This window comes from Sinocyclocheilus anshuiensis, unplaced genomic scaffold, assembly GCF_001515605.1.
Source record: "Sinocyclocheilus anshuiensis isolate Anshui unplaced genomic scaffold, SAMN03320099.WGS_v1.1 scaffold1453, whole genome shotgun sequence".
NCBI classification, from domain to species: domain Eukaryota; kingdom Metazoa; phylum Chordata; class Actinopteri; order Cypriniformes; family Cyprinidae; genus Sinocyclocheilus; species Sinocyclocheilus anshuiensis.
In genome coordinates, this window is record NW_015549558.1 from 1,015,886 (window position 1) to 1,033,305 (window position 17,420).

The 17,420-nt window shown below is 36.4% G+C and overlaps 2 protein-coding genes and 1 long non-coding RNA gene across 4 annotated transcripts in view; 1 reads left to right on the forward strand and 2 right to left on the reverse strand.

The window, feature by feature from the left end:
* The first annotated feature begins 2,904 nt into the window (after positions 1 to 2,904).
* On the forward strand, positions 2,905 to 4,785 carry ppdpfb (pancreatic progenitor cell differentiation and proliferation factor b). The gene is made up of 5 exons (XM_016445060.1): positions 2,905 to 3,103; positions 3,593 to 3,685; positions 3,773 to 3,850; positions 4,206 to 4,305; positions 4,483 to 4,785. The coding sequence occupies exons 2-5, from the start codon at positions 3,631 to 3,633 to the stop codon at positions 4,604 to 4,606; spliced, it is 357 nt and encodes a 118-aa protein (XP_016300546.1). The 5' UTR covers positions 2,905 to 3,103; positions 3,593 to 3,630; the 3' UTR covers positions 4,607 to 4,785.
* Positions 4,786 to 7,631: 2,846 nt separating this feature from the next.
* Positions 7,632 to 8,976, reverse strand: LOC107657005 (uncharacterized). The gene is made up of 3 exons (XR_001630624.1): positions 8,864 to 8,976; positions 8,277 to 8,384; positions 7,632 to 8,183 (listed from the first exon to the last, which is right to left on the reverse strand). It is a non-coding gene; the product is annotated as an uncharacterized LOC107657005 (long non-coding RNA).
* Positions 8,977 to 15,574: 6,598 nt separating this feature from the next.
* The window catches only part of LOC107657056 (protein-tyrosine kinase 6-like), a 7,560-nt gene continuing 5,714 nt past the window's right edge, over positions 15,575 to 17,420 (reverse strand). Inside the window, exons 5-8 of one of the 2 annotated variants that reach the window (XM_016445063.1) lie at positions 17,185 to 17,346; positions 16,853 to 17,034; positions 16,228 to 16,381; positions 15,575 to 16,015 (exon numbers count right to left, since the gene is read on the reverse strand). In XM_016445063.1, coding sequence (XP_016300549.1) covers positions 15,837 to 16,015; positions 16,228 to 16,381; positions 16,853 to 17,034; positions 17,185 to 17,346 — 677 coding nt within the window. In that variant the 3' untranslated portion in view covers positions 15,575 to 15,836. Of the gene's footprint in view, positions 16,016 to 16,227; positions 16,382 to 16,852; positions 17,035 to 17,184; positions 17,350 to 17,420 lie in introns of both variants that reach the window. The other variant, XM_016445062.1, reaches the window with a different exon arrangement.

Consider the following 17,420-nt stretch of genomic DNA (forward strand, 5'->3'; position numbering starts at 1 on the left):
CACAGACTATGGGTTTTTTTCACCTATTTTACCTTCTACCTATTTTTCCTGAAATTTTTTTTACCATATTAATTAGCTAATAATTAGAAACTTCATTAAAATGGTTTAATTTTGTTTTATTTTTCTCTGACCCAAGTTCAAAACGGTGAAAATACTTGAATATAAGGTGAAAATATTTTAAAAATTAACCGCAATAAATATACAAAGAATAAAAATATTCAGCTTGTTTTATTCCTTCTTGTTTGTATTCCCCAAATTGTCCTTTATGGCCAGGGGTTAAATTGGGATTTGTTGTGTGGGGCGGCTTTATGATATCGAGCTTGTGTGTGTGTGTGTGTGTGTGTGTGTGTGTGTGTGTGTGTGTTTTGTTTTGTTGCAGATATGATTTATTCTGAAGCAATATTCTCATCAGTTTTTTATCAGCTGTGACATATAAATCGGCGTGTTTTTTTTTTAATATTTTATCCAAGGGCGTTTTTTTTGTTGTTGTTGTACCTTTATAGAGGGCATTTTCCCACTAATCTCATTAATACTTTCATTTCAAATTCTTACATTTGATCTATAAATTCAATCAATGTGATTATCTATACGTTATCAAATTAAATCATTTACACTGAAAAATACAACTGCATTAAATAATATTATGAGATTCTTTTAAATATTTTTGAATAGTGTTGTCAAAAGACCCGGTATTTCGGCACCAAGTCGGTACTAAAAAAATGAAAACGTTACGGTACCAGGTTTTCTTAAGTACCGGTTCTTGATGCGCCATCAGAAAGCTATCCTCTTCCAGTGTTGCCAAGTCAATATGCGTGTTAGAGAATGTGTTTGTGATATCAGTCCGTCAGAAAAAGTTTTTTTGTTTTGTTTTAGTTAGTTAGTTAGTTGTCATTCTTGGCTGATTATCTCTAGCAGGTTTTAAAAGCCCTTTAAAATTAAATATGAACACAGTTTGGTGTATTATATATATATATATATAGAGAGAGAGAGAGAGAGAGGGAGCATCACAGCATCATTACTGATTTGACAATCGTTTGCAGTATAAAAACTACTTTATTGGTCATTTGAAAAATAAATAATAAAGTACAGTGAAAGCCTTCCTGCAAATCCAGCAAGATGTTTCACCAAAGGAAACAGTGGAGATGCTGCTTTAATCATTTGTCTCTCGTAAAATTCTCAGTAGTGAGCTTTTAATGAGTGAGTCATTGAGTCGTTCATTCAAACGATTCGTTCAAACGGCAGATTCATCAGATGTTTCTGCATGGGCTAATGAAACTAACTCACTCAACCGATTCGCTCCAAACACGGAATCAATCAACAATGAATCGTCTGGTTTCTGTCAGATGCGCTGTTTCCGTCTGAAATGTAAGTGAGCTAATAATATTATTGCATTTGCTTATTGAAATAGAACTATTAAACAGTCGTAATGGTGAAAACGTTGTGTGATGTTGCCTAACTAACTGTATTTTAAATATAAAAACAGCTTTGATTCAATCAGCAATGAATCGGCGGGTTGCTGTGAGATGTGCTGTGTTTCCGCCTAAAATGTAAGTGACCTAATATGATTGTATTTGCTTATTGAACTGTTTATAGAACAATTAAACAGTCGTAATGGTGAAAACATTGTGTGATGTTGCCTAACTAACTGTATTTTAAATATAAAAACTTTCCGTTTTGAATTTTTACCTCAGGATGCTGAGTTTCTTAGTGTTGCACGTTGTGATTTCACCTGGAGAGGCTGCGTGAGCCTCGCCTCAGCTGCGCAACCTTATTCCGTCAATAGATGCATTTAATACAGCTAACGTTATATTCGCCACTTACTCTAAATGTAATACAATCAGAATAATACTTGCGTTTTGGTGTTTACATAGTTATTTTTGGTTACTGATGTTTTAATAATGTTACTTGTCTGGCGTTAATGAAGCGTTAATGTCGAGTCTATGTGCCCGGCCCAATTTAAACCCTGTTTATGGCTGAAAAGCAAACATCAGTCCTCAGTTTTTTTACAATACGATCAGATCATCGGTAGGTAAACTGTTGTTATTCATCAAATGCAGATCATATTCTGAATAACAGCTAATTCGCAATGTCACACGTACACGTTCACTCTTCATGAATAGCTGTGAATAGTGTTGTTTTGTTATGAATTATGAGTGGGAAACTGGGAAACATCACAAAAACCGTTAATTCCCTGACCGGGAGTCGAACCCGGGCCGCGGCGGTGAGAGCGCCGAATCCTAACCACTACACCAGGGGTGCCCAAACTTGGTCCTGGAGGGCCGGTGTCCTGAAGAGTTTAGCTCCAACCTCAATTAAACACACCTGAAACAGCTAATCAAGCTCTTACTAGGCATACTAGAAACTTGAAGGCAAGGTGTGTTGAGGCAAGTTGGAGCTAAACTCTGCAGGACACCGGCCCTCCAGGACCGAGTTTGGGCACCCCTGCACTAGACCATCAGGGAAGTGCTTTCAGAGGAGTCGTGCAGTGTTATCGAGGCAAATCCCAAACTATTTATTGATTGAAATGATATATGTATTCGTTATGCATATTTGTTGATAATGTTATGAAGTCTAGTGCGCCCAATCAGTTGCAATACCAAAGTCCAAACCCTAAGGCTGATGTTACACGGGGCAACTTTTTTAGAGCAATATTGCTTGGGCACTTCCCCTGAGAATGGGTAACATATTTCAATCTGGATACTTTAGATCGGTCGTGGGCCCTGTGTCTAAACTGGTTTGCCGTTGACGGCAACACTGCCCAAGTGCCCATAGTTGCTCCGTGTATCATCAGCCGTTCCGTCCTGGCTCTCGCTGGTTTGATCCGGTTCCACACCGAGGGGCTTATAGAGGAGCGAAAGGCCACGCCTCCGTCACCAGTGCTTGTCGTCGACGTCGTCATCTCGGTATAAATGTAAGCGAACGAGTTTTAGTTTTTGTTAAACAGCACTCTGCGGTAACGTAAAGTTAGAGATTTCCGGACGTGGAGGGTTTTATCCATCCAAACCTTTTCAAATGGGCCCCGTTGCCTAGCGTTTTCTCCCCAAAGCCTCCGACTGAATTGAGCTGGGTGCTTTAATAACATCAGCACGAGCGGCAGAAGAAGGTGAGATTGTGGTTTACGCTTCATATTTTAAAGGGTGGTCATTGTTTGGTTCGGAGAGTCGGAGAAGAATACATTTAATCTAACACTATTAGTGTCGTTTATCTGTAGTGGTGCATGTTTTCTCACGTTTGAGACAGAAATGTTTGTTTTGTGATCGCAGTTGCTGTAATTTCAGTGAGATTACTGTAACATCCTCGTGTAATTTAGCCTTCTGAAAAATGCTGTAGGAAGCTTTTTTGTAAAGAATGTCTCAAGTGGCATGATGTCAGTTTGGTTAGTCTTGTTTTTTGGCACTAAACTGTATAATGAGTAACATTTACAATACCAGTATGTCACCAAAACCATGTTGTGAGAGATGAAATCTTTTAAATGCCTGCCCTGAGTCTGTATTCATTAAAATCCATTCTCAGGTTTAAGATGAGAAGTTAATATCTAGTTTGTATTATTTGCTACAGAAGCAGTCATGTCTGACCAAATGTCTTCTCACAGGGTTTCCATCTAAGTCACGGTTTACACAAGTCTGTAAAATGGCAGCCATCCCAGCTAGTGGTTCCCTAGTTGCTACTCACGACTACTACAGAAGTAAGTTCTTTACTGTTATAGGTGTATGCAACTATTAATAGTTGATGTTCTAAAGAGAATTTGCCTTATAAGACTGTTCCTTTTCAGGGCGCATTGGCTCTACATCCAGTAGCAGCTCGTGTGGCAGTTCAGAGTATAGTGGGGAGGTTATTCCACATCACCCAGGTGAGTTACGTTTCATATCTGTCTCTTTTCAACCCCCCCACCTCAATCAATACTTCATTGCAACAGTTTTGACTTGAAGACATTTACACGCATTGTGCAACACGATTTGCACAGTTTGCACCTACATCACAGCGCTGTTGAAATGGATACTCATCTGATTGCTTTTGAATAATCAGCTGTTAAGGAAATCGCTGAAAAAGCATTGTTGCTTAATCATCTTGGATTGAGCTGTTACCTTTTCCTGACTGCATGCATGCATCAGCCTACATGTCTTTGTTTAGAGACTCTTTAACGGTGATTGTGCCTACATGATGGTGCTTTACTTGTTCTGACCTGTTGTTTAATTGTGCTTTAGGTCTGCCCAAACAGGATTCTGGTCATTGGTGGTCCAGTTTCTTCTTTGGGAAGCAGAACCAGCCTGGGATGGGAACTCTTACTGAGGAGGCTCAGCAGAAGTGAGTCACTGGATTGAGTTTCACCCGAGTTGGTGCATGTAACATGAAGGCCTTGCCAAGTGCTGATGCACTCTTAATTGCAGATGCAGTTGCAAATTTTAGATTTTATAACAAGGGGTGTTAGTTTGACATCAATTTCTTAATTCTAAATCCCTTAATGTGATTGGCTCTCTGCAGGTCAGGGGTGGTGAGTGTGACCAATGGGCAGGTGACATGTATTGCCCGGGAAATGGTGATGAGGCAAGCGAGCGAAAGTAACGATGGAGGCAAGTCGGAGGCGGGGAGTTCTTCTCATTCCTGAATCAGACACCAGATCAGGACACCAACGCTAGGGGACAGCTCCTCTTTTCTTTTTCTTTTAATTTCCCATCCATATAATAGGCTGTTTTAGTACTTTTTATTTTTTTGTATTCGTCGTTTTATATATATATCACATAATAAATGGAAGAGCTGAAACTTGCAAAAAGGATTTTGTAAATTTTTACACATCTGTAACACTGATGGAGATGTTTTTGTTACTTGTCTTATCCTGTTTTTCAGCACAATAAATGGTCTTAAACAGCCCACTACTTCTATTGAATTTCTTTTTAATTTTGTTTTATATGTATATATGTTAATTCAATAAAAAAAAAATTGTATTATGAAGAAATCATACACCACCATCTCCTTTACAGTTAAGAGAAAAGACCCCCTTTTCCAAAAATGTGTTTTTATAGTTTGCATATAATAGTTCACAGAAAGCTGCATTTCAGAAAAAGCGCAGCAATAATCAAATGCTAAAATGTCAAATTCTGCCCTTTTTACTCTAAAATTAAGTTTTGAGAGGAGATACTATTCTCAATTTATCTGCACATAGTTATTTTGATGTATGACATGATTATGGACATTTTTTTTTTTAAATGTAAAGTCGGCAACACCAAAGCTCCAAAAGTATCAAAAATGTATTTTAAAAGAACGGTCGCATAGCGTGTGTGACGTTTCGAGCATGCAGGCTCTTCATCAGACAAATGGTGATGGTTATGGGGAATTGTGTACGTGTGTATCATCATGTACTAATTTGTCTGTGTTCCGAGTGTGCGGTGAAGGAAAAGCGCCCCCTTCTGCATTATATTCATTTCATATATAAGAATGATTTGATTATATAACAAGCATGCTGAAGCTAAATTCAGTGCCTCTGCATTCAAAATGGACTTTGGTAAGGAGACAAACAGGACTCTTGGATAGTAACAGAATGTCACAACTGCTCTTGAGTGAAATGTCAGTTCTCATACAGAAATGATCCACAAAAAAAAGGTAACCGTTAAATGATTTTTGGAAAAGTTGTTTTAATCAAATAAATGCTTTGAGCTCAGCATCCCTTTGAATAGGGTGAGCAGCAGGTCCAGGAATAAAGACAGGTTTGAAGTGCTCTCGAGAGGAATAAAGCATTTTAAAGACATTTTGTTAAACTAGTGCATTGCGTTCTGAACAGACGACACCTATTTCATACTTTGACATGGTTTGTGTACACCAAAAGGGACAGAACATAGTGCCTGTGGACTTCAAAATGAGCAGTGTGGGTGGTAGACCAAACATACAGACAGTGAATATGGGAAACAGTCAATATGGAAAATTGCTCAGTAGAGATGACGTTGTACAGCTTTGTTCCCATGTGTACATTAATTTTCCAGGTCACTAAGTTCTGATGGTTGGCTAGATACATGGAAAAGCCTCTTTGTGGCATGCTGACTCCGACATGATTTCTCCTTTGTTCGCAGCAACAGGTCCCAACTAAAAGACTGTGACAGGTTCGGTGATTGGTAGTTTATTGAAGATGAAAATACATTTAATGTACTTTTTATGGCCAGAATTGAGGGATGTCCAAATCTGTAAATGACTAATCAGTTTACTCAGTTGCCATATTGGCTGTTTTCTATGTAGCCAATAGAAAATGTTTCTATGTATTTGGAAGGTAAAAGCTCTCCAAAACTTTCAATGCCATGTCAAATTAATCTTGACAATTAATTCTAACAGTATTATTTGTCAAAACACACATTACAGTTTAGGTTGGTCCAGCTGATGTGCATGAAAAAAAAGCAAACAAACCATGGCTCTCTTAAATATTTGGATCTTTTAACGGCAAGGTAAGCCAACATATTTTTAGCTGCAATTTCTCCAATTCGTTCTTTCAGGAGTACTTTGTCTCAGACTGTTGATGGGGTCAGGCCTTGTGTAAAATGAGGCAGAATAAATGCAACGCTTGGCTATATGGATGCTATACAGTATATTTACACTACTGTTCAAAATTTTGGGGTCAGTAAGAATTTTTTTAATTAATTTTTTTTTAAATGAAAAAATGTATTCAGAAAGGATGAGTGATTGAGTTGTAATGTTACAAGAAATCACATTTCAAACAAACACTGCTCTTTCGAACTTTATATACAGTGGTGTGAAAAAGTGTTGGCCCCCTTCCTGATTTCTTATTTTTTTGCATGTTTGTCACACTTTAATGTTTCAGATCATCAAACAAATGTAAATATTAGTCAAAGATAACACAAGTAAACACAACATGCAGTTTTTAAATGAAGGTTTTTATTATTAAGGGAAAACAAAATCCAAAACTTCATGGCCCTGTGTGAAAAAGTGTTTGCCCCCCTGTTAAAACTGTGGTTTATCACACCCCTCCAATGTGGCCGAATTACAACAATTCTGCATAGATGAGTGGACCTAAATTCCTCCACAGCGCTGTAACAGACTCATTGCAAGTTATCGCAAATGCTTGATTGCAGTTGTTGCTGCTAAGGGTGGCCCAACCAGTTATTAGGTTTAGGGGGCAAACACTTCTTCACACAGGGCCATGTAGTTTTGGATTTTGTTTTCCCTTAATAATAAAAACCTTCATTTAAAAACTGCATGTTGTGTTCACTTGTGTTATCTTTTACTAATATTTAAATTTGTTTGATGATCTGAAACATTAAAGTGTGACAAACATGCAAAAAAAAAAAGAAATCAGGAAGGGGGCCAACACTTTTTCACACCACTGTAAATAGATCAAATAATCCTGAAAAAATGTATTGTGGTGTCTACAAAAAATTTTAAGCAGCACAACTGTTTTCAACACTAATTATAATAAATGTTTCTTGAACAGCAAATCATATTAAAATATTTGTTTAAAAATCATTTGACACTGAAGACTGGGTAATGATGCTGAAAATTCAGCTTTGCATCACAGAAATAAATTATATTTGAAGATATATTCAAACAGAGCAAACTTCTTTTAAACTGTAATAATATTTTACAATGTTCTTGTTTTTACTATATTTTTAATCAAGCTAATGCTGCCCTGGTGAACATAAGAGACTTGATAACCCCAAACTTCTGAATGGTAGTGTATAAACTAAAAATAATTTGTCCTTCTCTAGCATTAAAAGACCTATAGATCTCTAAACAATGCTGCAAGTAACCAAGTAAAAAAAAAAAAAAAAAAACGTGGCACTTTAAGGCATTTAAACACATGAAAAAAGACATTACGTATTATTTTGCAATTATTTAGCATTGGGGTGAGTCTTTGCCAGTCTCTTCCCAAATTGAGCTCTACCATCTGGCCAAGTTTCACATCTCTAGGCCTTACTGTTTGGTCTGCACGATCAGTTTTACGGCAGAAAAATAATACTAAAAATCCTTACAATCCTATGCACTTGAATTAAAAAAAAAACTAGAAGCCTATTATTGGAGCAGCACTTTTAAACAGCACATTCACATACTCATACACTACTCTTGTGCAGGTGTCTACTTCACCTCACGATCAGCAAGGCTTTGCCGTTTGGAAGAGGTTCCCCTGGATGTCGGTCTCTTTAAAACCACATTTATTGTCCAACCATCGCTCATTGGCCCTAAATCTGTATTTAGATAGAAAGACATGGTCTTGCTGTCAGTAGGGCTAAATGTACAACTATTTAGATCGACAGATCTCAGTTAAACTCATACTATACCTTGGTGCTTGGATTTGGTCACCCAGACAGTCACTTGTCTTTGCTTTGGTTCCATTAAGTTATCAGAAAGACTATTAACTGCCTTCATTTTGTCTGTCGGGCAGATGCCTGCAAACAAAAACAATCACATACAGAAACACGTTCACAGAATCTGAAGAAAGCTACTTCAAACGACCACAGCCCCACTGAGTAAATCCTCTTAGGCATGCGTTTTATTAAAAAACATTTTTTTAGTCCTTCTGTAACTTTAGTAAAGATTCAGAGATCCTTTAAATGTAATATTAAACATTTTTGGTTTATATATTACATTTATTTACATGTTTTTAGTACTCAGTAGAGTTTAAGCAATGAAATTAGGTTTATTTCTGGCAATTCACAAAATTGGGACTGATGTTTTTATTTGGTCAACAAATTAGTCAATGACTATGTCTGTTGATAAGGCTAAAATTGGAATAGTGTGCTGTACATTCAGGTACAAGGTCATTCCTGAGAAACAAACAGAGCTTTGGGAAACCACAGATAGTCAGAATAACACGTGTCCTGTAGCTGGTTAAACAGAGAAGAGCTAAAAATAGTACTGCACTTACTCCGATAAAACTCATTCCGAGCAAGGAGACACACGGGCATTTACGGTGGTCATGGTCAGCTTTTATGTGTAAATATGACAGAACCAAATGCTTGGAAAGTGGGGTGTTCTTTGGAACCTGGAAACATAGCAAAGAAGGAGGAGTTAAGGTCAGTGCTGAACAAGCTTTATTTTATGGTCAGGGAACAAATATCCTCATCAGAGCCACATAAACATGATAGCAAAAACATATCTGTGAAAAAATGGTCAAAGTCCCACATGAGGAAAAACCACAAACTCTTATCATGCTTTAAAAAAGACAAGACATGTTGATTCCACATAAAACAAACATGTTGATTGTAAATGAATCACATGTGTGTCAAAAGTCAAAGAAAGGACTTTTGTCCCAGTTTTGCTCAGATTGTAAACAGAATATGCTTGTCCTCTATAGGGTCGCGGAAGCCAGTAATATGAAGCAGACTTAGACGAAGTAGACTTCTGTTTTTGCTAGGGTATGTACAGTCAAAAAAGTAATGGAAGAGATAGAATAAGAAGTTTAAATGAGTATAAAGACATTGTAATTGTGTGTGCGCCCACTATCTTTGAAAGGCTAAACGTTCAGCTGTATAAACTAGCATAAGCATAAATAATCATAATCAAAAGTATACATTGGCCTTTACCTCACCAGTTGAGTGAATAATTCAATGAATCACTCACTCTTTTATTCCTGAATGAATCAGTCAAATGAATAATTCAGTGACATACACATATAAGCAGTCACTTGTCGCCACATACTATTTTGATATCGATGTACAGTAACTTGCAGAAAGAGTGAAAAACAGTTGTTATGTTTGTTATGTGTGCGTGACGGAAATTCACAAGGGCTAATAATAGCTGTCATTTTTGTGTGATTTGACATAATTCCTGTTTGACTGACAAATCTTTGTCATACTCTTTATCTTCAAGGTGTGTCTGATAATCTCTACCAAAATACTGTTCCACCTCTAAAAATAAAATCCACACTACACTCTGAGAGAAGATAGCATGCGATCATAGCTGGACAGTGCTAATTATGGAAATGAACTTTGCTCTATATAGCCAGCCAGAAATGTATCGCTTGATCTTGTCTATACTGGTGCTCTTGTTTTGATGCAGAATACAATGCTTCTCAACAGCTCTGCAGTCTCCTGCATGACTCTTTCTTTTCTTAGACACATAACAGGCTTTTTTTGTTAAGGCTCCCTTAAGCACAAGACTAGTCTTGAACACTAATCCCTCACTGAGTCAACATGAAATTGGTCTTGAACGCCATTTGAGCAAAGGTTGAGAAAGGTTAGTACATGAACAGAGTGGTCTGGATTTGAAGATACAACAGAAAACAGAAAAGGTGATGGTGTCGTTCTTCTATAAAGATTCATGTCAGTTCTCCAGGCATTTTTCAAAGACCAAAAGGAATGCTTTTCTCTGTGAATTGCTGTATGTGGTGGGCAGGTGTGTATTAGGGAGAAAGAAGAAAGAATGAGAGGCATAAGAATGAAAGAAGAAGAGACAGAAAGCTGGACTAAGAGAAAGAGAAATAAAGAAGAAGAGGAAAACCAGCCCTCATAGTTGTAAATATTCCCCTGCTAAACTTCATCCACTGTAAAACAAAACACAGTAACAAGCTACAAAGTACATTTATGAAAAACGACTCAACACAACTCAAAAAGTCCTGGACAAATGCTGCTTTCTCAGTGACCTGTTTGGTTAGTATGTCAACGTATTATACATATCTAGGTCAGTTTATATATATATATATATAGACATACACACACAAGTGTGAGAAGTCTGCTTAAAGTTTTTAAGTGTTTAACATTTCTTCAAATATAAAAACAAGAACATTGTTGTTTATATTCCTAACAAAAAGATATATGATTAGAAATGTGTCGATTATGATTAGGTTGTTTTAAAGTCCATGCATTATGTCTTGATGTTATCTTTAAGTGGATCTTGCCTTTTTGTAGGCTGTCTGTCATGTGTAAAAATCATTAAAGTCCAAGGGCGGTGTATATGTTCCAGAAAAAAATGCTTTTTAAATATTGTGAAGAAGGGAAAGCCTGGACTCCTTGAGCATATCCAAACACAGATGAGGTAGCTTTATATCAAACCCCTCCTTTGCTTCAGGCTCAAGAAGTGACAAGCTATTCGCTAAGGAGCTGAAGGTCCCAGCCTGAGGAACACCCATATGCTTTCTTGACCATTTGAGAAAAACACTGGGATGAAGGAAAGGCTGGGATGCTTATGCGCTGATACAATATTTTCCAGCCCTGGCAAATGCCAGCGGAAATTCTTTGCACAAGATATGAGCTTATACGTGTACACATGGATGCTACAGTTTTATTAACAAAGTACACTGTTTATTAAGCATACTGTCTGTAGATTGTGTTCTTGTTGCCTTTCTGTATTTTCATTATTTCCATAATAATCTCTGCAAAGTTCAACCCACAGGTCTTTGAGGTTAGAGAAAAACCTGCAAGCCATCTGTCCACTTTGACCTATATTCTCCTGGTGAGAAAAACAGGACTATTTCAGAAAGACCCGCGTTATGTGACATGCCTGCTAAAGAGTCTTGAATAGGAGGAGCCACTGGGTAAAGCATGCAGTTCATCTGTTGACAGTCCTGCCTTGCATTAAAGGTTATTCTGTATAAAGGTGAATGGTGAGAAGAAAATAAAATAGGGGGACAGGAGAAACAGGTACAAAATAATGAATAATTAAAAAAAAAAAAATTTACATTTTAAATATTAAACTGGCTAAAATACGCAGAGAATGTGCCCCCTGTAATTAAACAAAAATACATCCTTTGGACATTTAAAAGAATTTTATATACAGGTTATTGTATCTGTAATTATATACATCATTATTAAAATGATTGTTCACCCAAAAGTGAAAATTCTGTAATTTTCTCACCTTCATGTCGTTTCAACTCTGTATGACTTTCTTTAGTAGAACACAAAAGAAGATATTTTGAAGAAATATCTGAAAGAAAATTTTGTCATTATCACTTACCCCCATGTCGTTCCAAACCCGTAAAAGCTTTGTTCGTCTTCGGAACACAATTTAAGATATTTTGGATGAAAACTGGGAGGCTTGTGACTGTCCCATTGACTGCCAAGTAAATTGCACTTTCAAGGTCCAGAAAAGTATGAAAGACATCGTCAGAATAGTCCATCTTTGAAGACGAACGAAGCTTTTACGGGTTTGGAACGACTTGGGGGTAAGTGATTAATGACAAAATTTTCATTTTGGGGTGGAGTATCCCTTTAACCTACTGTGAAATTTTTTTCCCCCAAATATTCCCTGGGCCTAGAGAAACTGTGTTTGCTCTTTAAAATGGTGATGGAAATAATATGAAGAAGGAAAAATTATATTTTGATGCTTTTCAAACCTTCTCAAGGAAACACAATACTTTTGAAAGTGAACACAAAGTTTCTTGGGGCAATGCAAAACTTTTGTGAGAGACAAAAGGTTTTGTGAGTGAATGCAGAGTTTCTCAGGGGAACACAAAGTTTCTGTAAATGCAAAAACATCAAAATATAAATTACGAACATTCCTCAAATGATTAACATAAAAAAAAATATTAGGGACTTACTGAGACATTTCTCAAAATAGACATTTACATAATTTATGAATGTATTTTTTAATTACTCCTAAAGTACAGCTATATAACTCCACTCCCAAAATCATCCAACACATGCAAAAGAATACTTACCATATTAATTAGGTTCCTTACTTATATTCCTTACTCACACTTTATATTAAAAGGGGGGGAATCAAAGAAAAAGAAGGTTACTTTAACATTTAGGTTAAATTAGACAGGTTTAAACCTGAAAATGACACCCACATGATAGCACTGTTGAAAAACTCAAAACAAGGCTGCTGCAGTTACCCACACTGCACCCACAACATTGTAAAAACGGGCTTGGTGCCAGAGTTACAGAGGTTAGTGGGTCTATTTGTGGTTGACCTCAATTGACAGTATACAATTTTGCAAAATAGCACCATGCAAGCTGCAGCTATATTCATAAATACAGACATTTCCAACCCTGTTAATATTATCTCCATCCATTGTGTCACATACTTCATTATTTTGGTCTTTGTTTTTTGTTTTTAGTTTTTATGGACTTTTAGTTTGTATCCATTAGTCCTGTCTTCCTTTGTATAGTTTCCCGCCACTTATTAGTTGTCATGGTGATTCATTTGATCAGAACAGGTGTTTGTCATTATTTCCCTTGTTTGCCCTGCATTTAAGTTGCTCTTTTGTTTGTTTTTAGTTGTCCGGTGTTGTTTGTGCAACGCACACTGTTCTATAGCTTGGCTTGTTGTTTGGATTACCTTCTGGCGGTTTCTTTAATAAACTGTTATTTTATATGCTTTTGGTGTCTTTATCATCTTTGAGAATAACGTTACACTGAATGACGACAACATGGTAAGGTAATATAAACTGCCTGGTTATTTGTTGCCCTCAGAAGTGTTGATACTCACCCATGTGGTTAACAATGTGGCATACTGGCACACATCAGACAGGGTGCTGCTGCCCGGGGAAGCCATGCAGAGTGGCTGACCTATTTTTTTTTTTTTAAGATCCAAAACCACAACAGGTTGTTGAAGTGCACAACTGATAGAAGTGCACAGAAGTGATAGACGTAAACGATAACGGCACAAAACAATTACATCACCAGGCAAATGCAAAATATAAAAAATAATGATATAGGCCTATACGGTACACTGACATCTGTTGACATAAGCTTAGTATTTTGCTATTTTTGCTCCTTTTAATAAAATTCCATAGAGTGCTAAATTGATGTAGGAAGCTCCTGCTAATATTTAATGCAAGCATATGAACTTGAGGTCATGTAATACTTGAGACTATTGTTGTCATATTTTGTGATTTAGAGTTACCTCAGGTGAACTTTGACCAGGTTATTTTGAAAAGTGCAGTTTTAAGTACCAAGACTGGCCCTGGATCCAATATAGAGGCCCTAATAACTAATTGTTTAAACGATTAATCGCATATTGGAGTTGCCTACTTGAAACTAGTTAACCTAAATGGTTAGTGTAATCACCTTACGTGAAAATGTTTATACTATAAGCTAGACGGTTTGCATGCTAAGATCAAACGTATCGATTGTACAGTGAAGTGAAAAACAGCTGTTTTCCAGGGCAAATGAGTGACGGGAGCAGATCGATGGTCAGATCCAGCGCTGATCACGCTCTGACAGCATGAGCAGCTCCGTGAACCTCCTCCTGCTGCATGGCTGACCATAAATCACTCACACGCGGGGAACTAGAGGAGCTTTCCCGGGAAGAGATCATGTCACCATAACACCATCATCACAGTACTACTCTGAGCGACTTGAAGCAAAGCTGAATACTTGTTACATTAAGCGATTAACTATTTGTTAAGGTTTACAAAATAGCATTTATTTGATATTTTAATTATGCTTGTGCAGACATATAATTAATTAATTCCTGTTATGCTAAAAGGAATAACAGGAATGACCCTGTCTCTGTTGATGATAATGACAGTGACGAATATGATCCCATACATCAGCAGTTCTTGTCTTGTCATTACTGTCAGAAAACAGCTTATTTGTATGTGAAACCTAGAAAAGCCTCCATAGAGGTATATTGTGTTTGTTGTTGTAGTTACAGCATGAAGGTGGCAGTGTTTATGGATAAGTCTACATTATTAGCCCTCATGACATAAGCATATAAATTTGATAAACATGTTCTGAAATAATTTTTTTATGCTGTTTAGTGCTTTATCATATCCATGTTATGAGTAAATGACATGCCACTAAATAAAACTGAATAAAAAATAGTTTTCTTGGATGCAAGCAACAGCTTACCACTGAAATAATGGTGTGTCGCCATCTGCTGGTGACATTACACATTGTAAAGGCCTGATTCATCTATTGCGACAAGTAACTAGGTTTATGGATCAGCTCATTTACCAGCTGCATCGATTTAGAATATTACATTTGCCAAAACAAACACTGTTATCTAAATAAGTCCAAAAACCTTTGAATTTGCAGATATGTTAATAAAAAGTCGTATATGATTGCAATCCTGCCCTATCCTTACTATTTTCTTATGTTATGCCATTGCTGTGTCACTTGGGATAGAAATGTTAAATAAAAAGTAATGAAGAACATTTTTAAACAAAGGAATTCTGACATATTTATGTGTCTGACTTGGCATATTTTCTTTCTTGGAAGTTTTTTTTTTTTTTGGCAATGTAAGATGTAAGTTGTGAGGAAAACAAACATTAACAATACGTAGTACATCAATACAATATACATAGTTCAGTCAGTACAGCACAATCTTTAACATATTCAAATCAACATGAAGCAGCATGTCTTAAATGTTGATTTATAGCATTCATCTAGCTTTATATTGAATATTATAATTTAATGTGTATGATAAATATTCACATTTGCATTAAAGATTTAAGAAGAAAAAACATTTAAAATGTATACATCCAATTTTTTTTTTCCAAAATCATGTTAATAATAAAACAGACATTTTAATTTATATTTTAATGCCCCTGAATTGAACTGATTGTCAATTACAGATTTAAAAGTTATTTTTTCATTTTTTTCCCGGACTTCTATCAGTACAATCTACTCTACCTAAGACCAAAATTTATTACAAAAACAACAACAACAACAACAACAACAACAACAACAAGAGCATATGTCTCATTAAATTGTCAATAATTCCTTTGAACACAAATACATTTTAAAAAGTGCTTCATGCATGCCTCTTCCTCATTATCTGAAAACTGATATGGTGGACTAATCTACAGTCCATCTAATCCATCAAAGATGATTGTATGATGCACCTGTCTTTAAGCATTGTTCAAGGTCAGTCTTGTTTTACTATATAAGAGTTTAAGACTTCAGGATGTTTGGAAGGGGTGGAATCTAACTGTCCAATTTACCCAAGTCCCCCTACTTGCCTTGATAGTTGTCTAGTTCATGCCTCAGAATCTTAAAAGTCGGACGGTCCTCTGGCTCTGCTCTCCAGCAAGATCGCATGATGTTATAAATAACCTCTGGACAATTAGATGGTGAAGGCATTCTATAGTTGTCTCGTGTGACGAGATCATACACATCACAATTACGGACACCTACAAAAGAAGGTACAAGGCTTAATTGACAATTATAAGAATATTGTAAGGCTTAAGATAAAAATGTCAACTATAAATATTTTTGTAATTTATACAGTATAAAATATTTTAGTAATTACATATTAATGATTTATAAATTATAAATAGTATAAATGATAAATATTCAATCTCAAAATGAAAAACAATACAACAGTTAGCATCTTGAAACTGACCTGGATAAGGTATTGCTCCATATGTGACAATCTCATAAAGGAGAATCCCAAATGACCAGACATCAGATTTGCTTGAGTAACGGCCATGACCGATAGCCTCAGGCGCGGTCCATTTATATGGGATTTTCTTGTCATCAGATACATAAACAGGCTCCTAGATATGAATGAAAAAAATCTTATTACTGGATGCTGCACTACCTAAGACTAAAATCTGACAGAGCATCATGTTAAAAGACAACTTCCTCTCTGGTCATGAAGAGCACTTTTAAATGACGTAAAATCAACCATAGGATTGGTTCGATCTGATGAGTGCACTGTATCATAATATATAGCAAAGAAATGTCAATTCATTTCACAGGATCAGGTGCATCCTATGTTGCAAACACTGTTCCTTACTGATGTTTCCATAAACCAGGATGAAAATTAAAGTAATTAAAGAGTAATTTCTAGGATGCAGTACTTAAAGTTGATGAAATAAGGTGCCAGTACTACTCTACTTTGTTTGCATATTGGCATATAAGCCAGCATCAGCAAATAATGTGCATTAAAATTAGAATTTACATTTATTTTTACATAGTATGTGTACCACAAAACAAGAAACATATAGCATATCATTTTAGCTCACCTTAATGACTCGAGCTAGGCCAAAATCAGCAATTTTGCAGACATATCCCTCCCCGACTAGAACATTTCTTGCTGCAAGGTCTCTATGAATACTGTTATGTGTCTCTAAGTATGCCATCCCATCTGCCACTTGAGCTGCCATGTCGATCAGAGACTCCATGTCCAATGCACTACCCTCTGGATCTGAGTGATGGAGGGTGATACATAAAAGGCAGATCAAGTTAAGAAGTGAGAGAGAAAGTGAGACAGCATAATTACATAATATTAATATTAGTGGCACATTCCCTAAAATGTAAGACTTCAATCATACACATCCAAGTGACAGTGACTGACTTTTTAAGAGGAACTTAAGCAGGTCTCCCTTCTCTATTAGTTCGGTGATGATGTAAAATGGGGCGGAGGAAGTGCAGACGGCAAAGAGAGAAATCAGGTGCCTGTGACGCAAACGCTTCATGATCTGCACCTCCAACTGAAAGTCCTTCTGCACAAGAGCATCTGTGTTACAAAAAATATATTATTATATGGATTTATTAAAAATGTGTAGTTAATTTATTATTCCTAAAAAAAAA

What these genes read in the sequence shown, in the direction of transcription:
- ppdpfb (XM_016445060.1), top strand. Translation starts at nt 3,631, where the DNA reads ATGGCAGCCATCCCAGCTAGTGGTTCCCTAGTTGCTACTCACGACTAC. An exon ending in TACTCACGACTACTACAGAA is followed by an intron (nt 3,686 to 3,772) that starts GTAAGTTCTTTA and finishes GTTCCTTTTCAG; the next exon opens with GGCGCATTGGCTCTACATCC. An exon ending in GGTTATTCCACATCACCCAG is followed by an intron (nt 3,851 to 4,205) that starts GTGAGTTACGTT and finishes ATTGTGCTTTAG; the next exon opens with GTCTGCCCAAACAGGATTCT.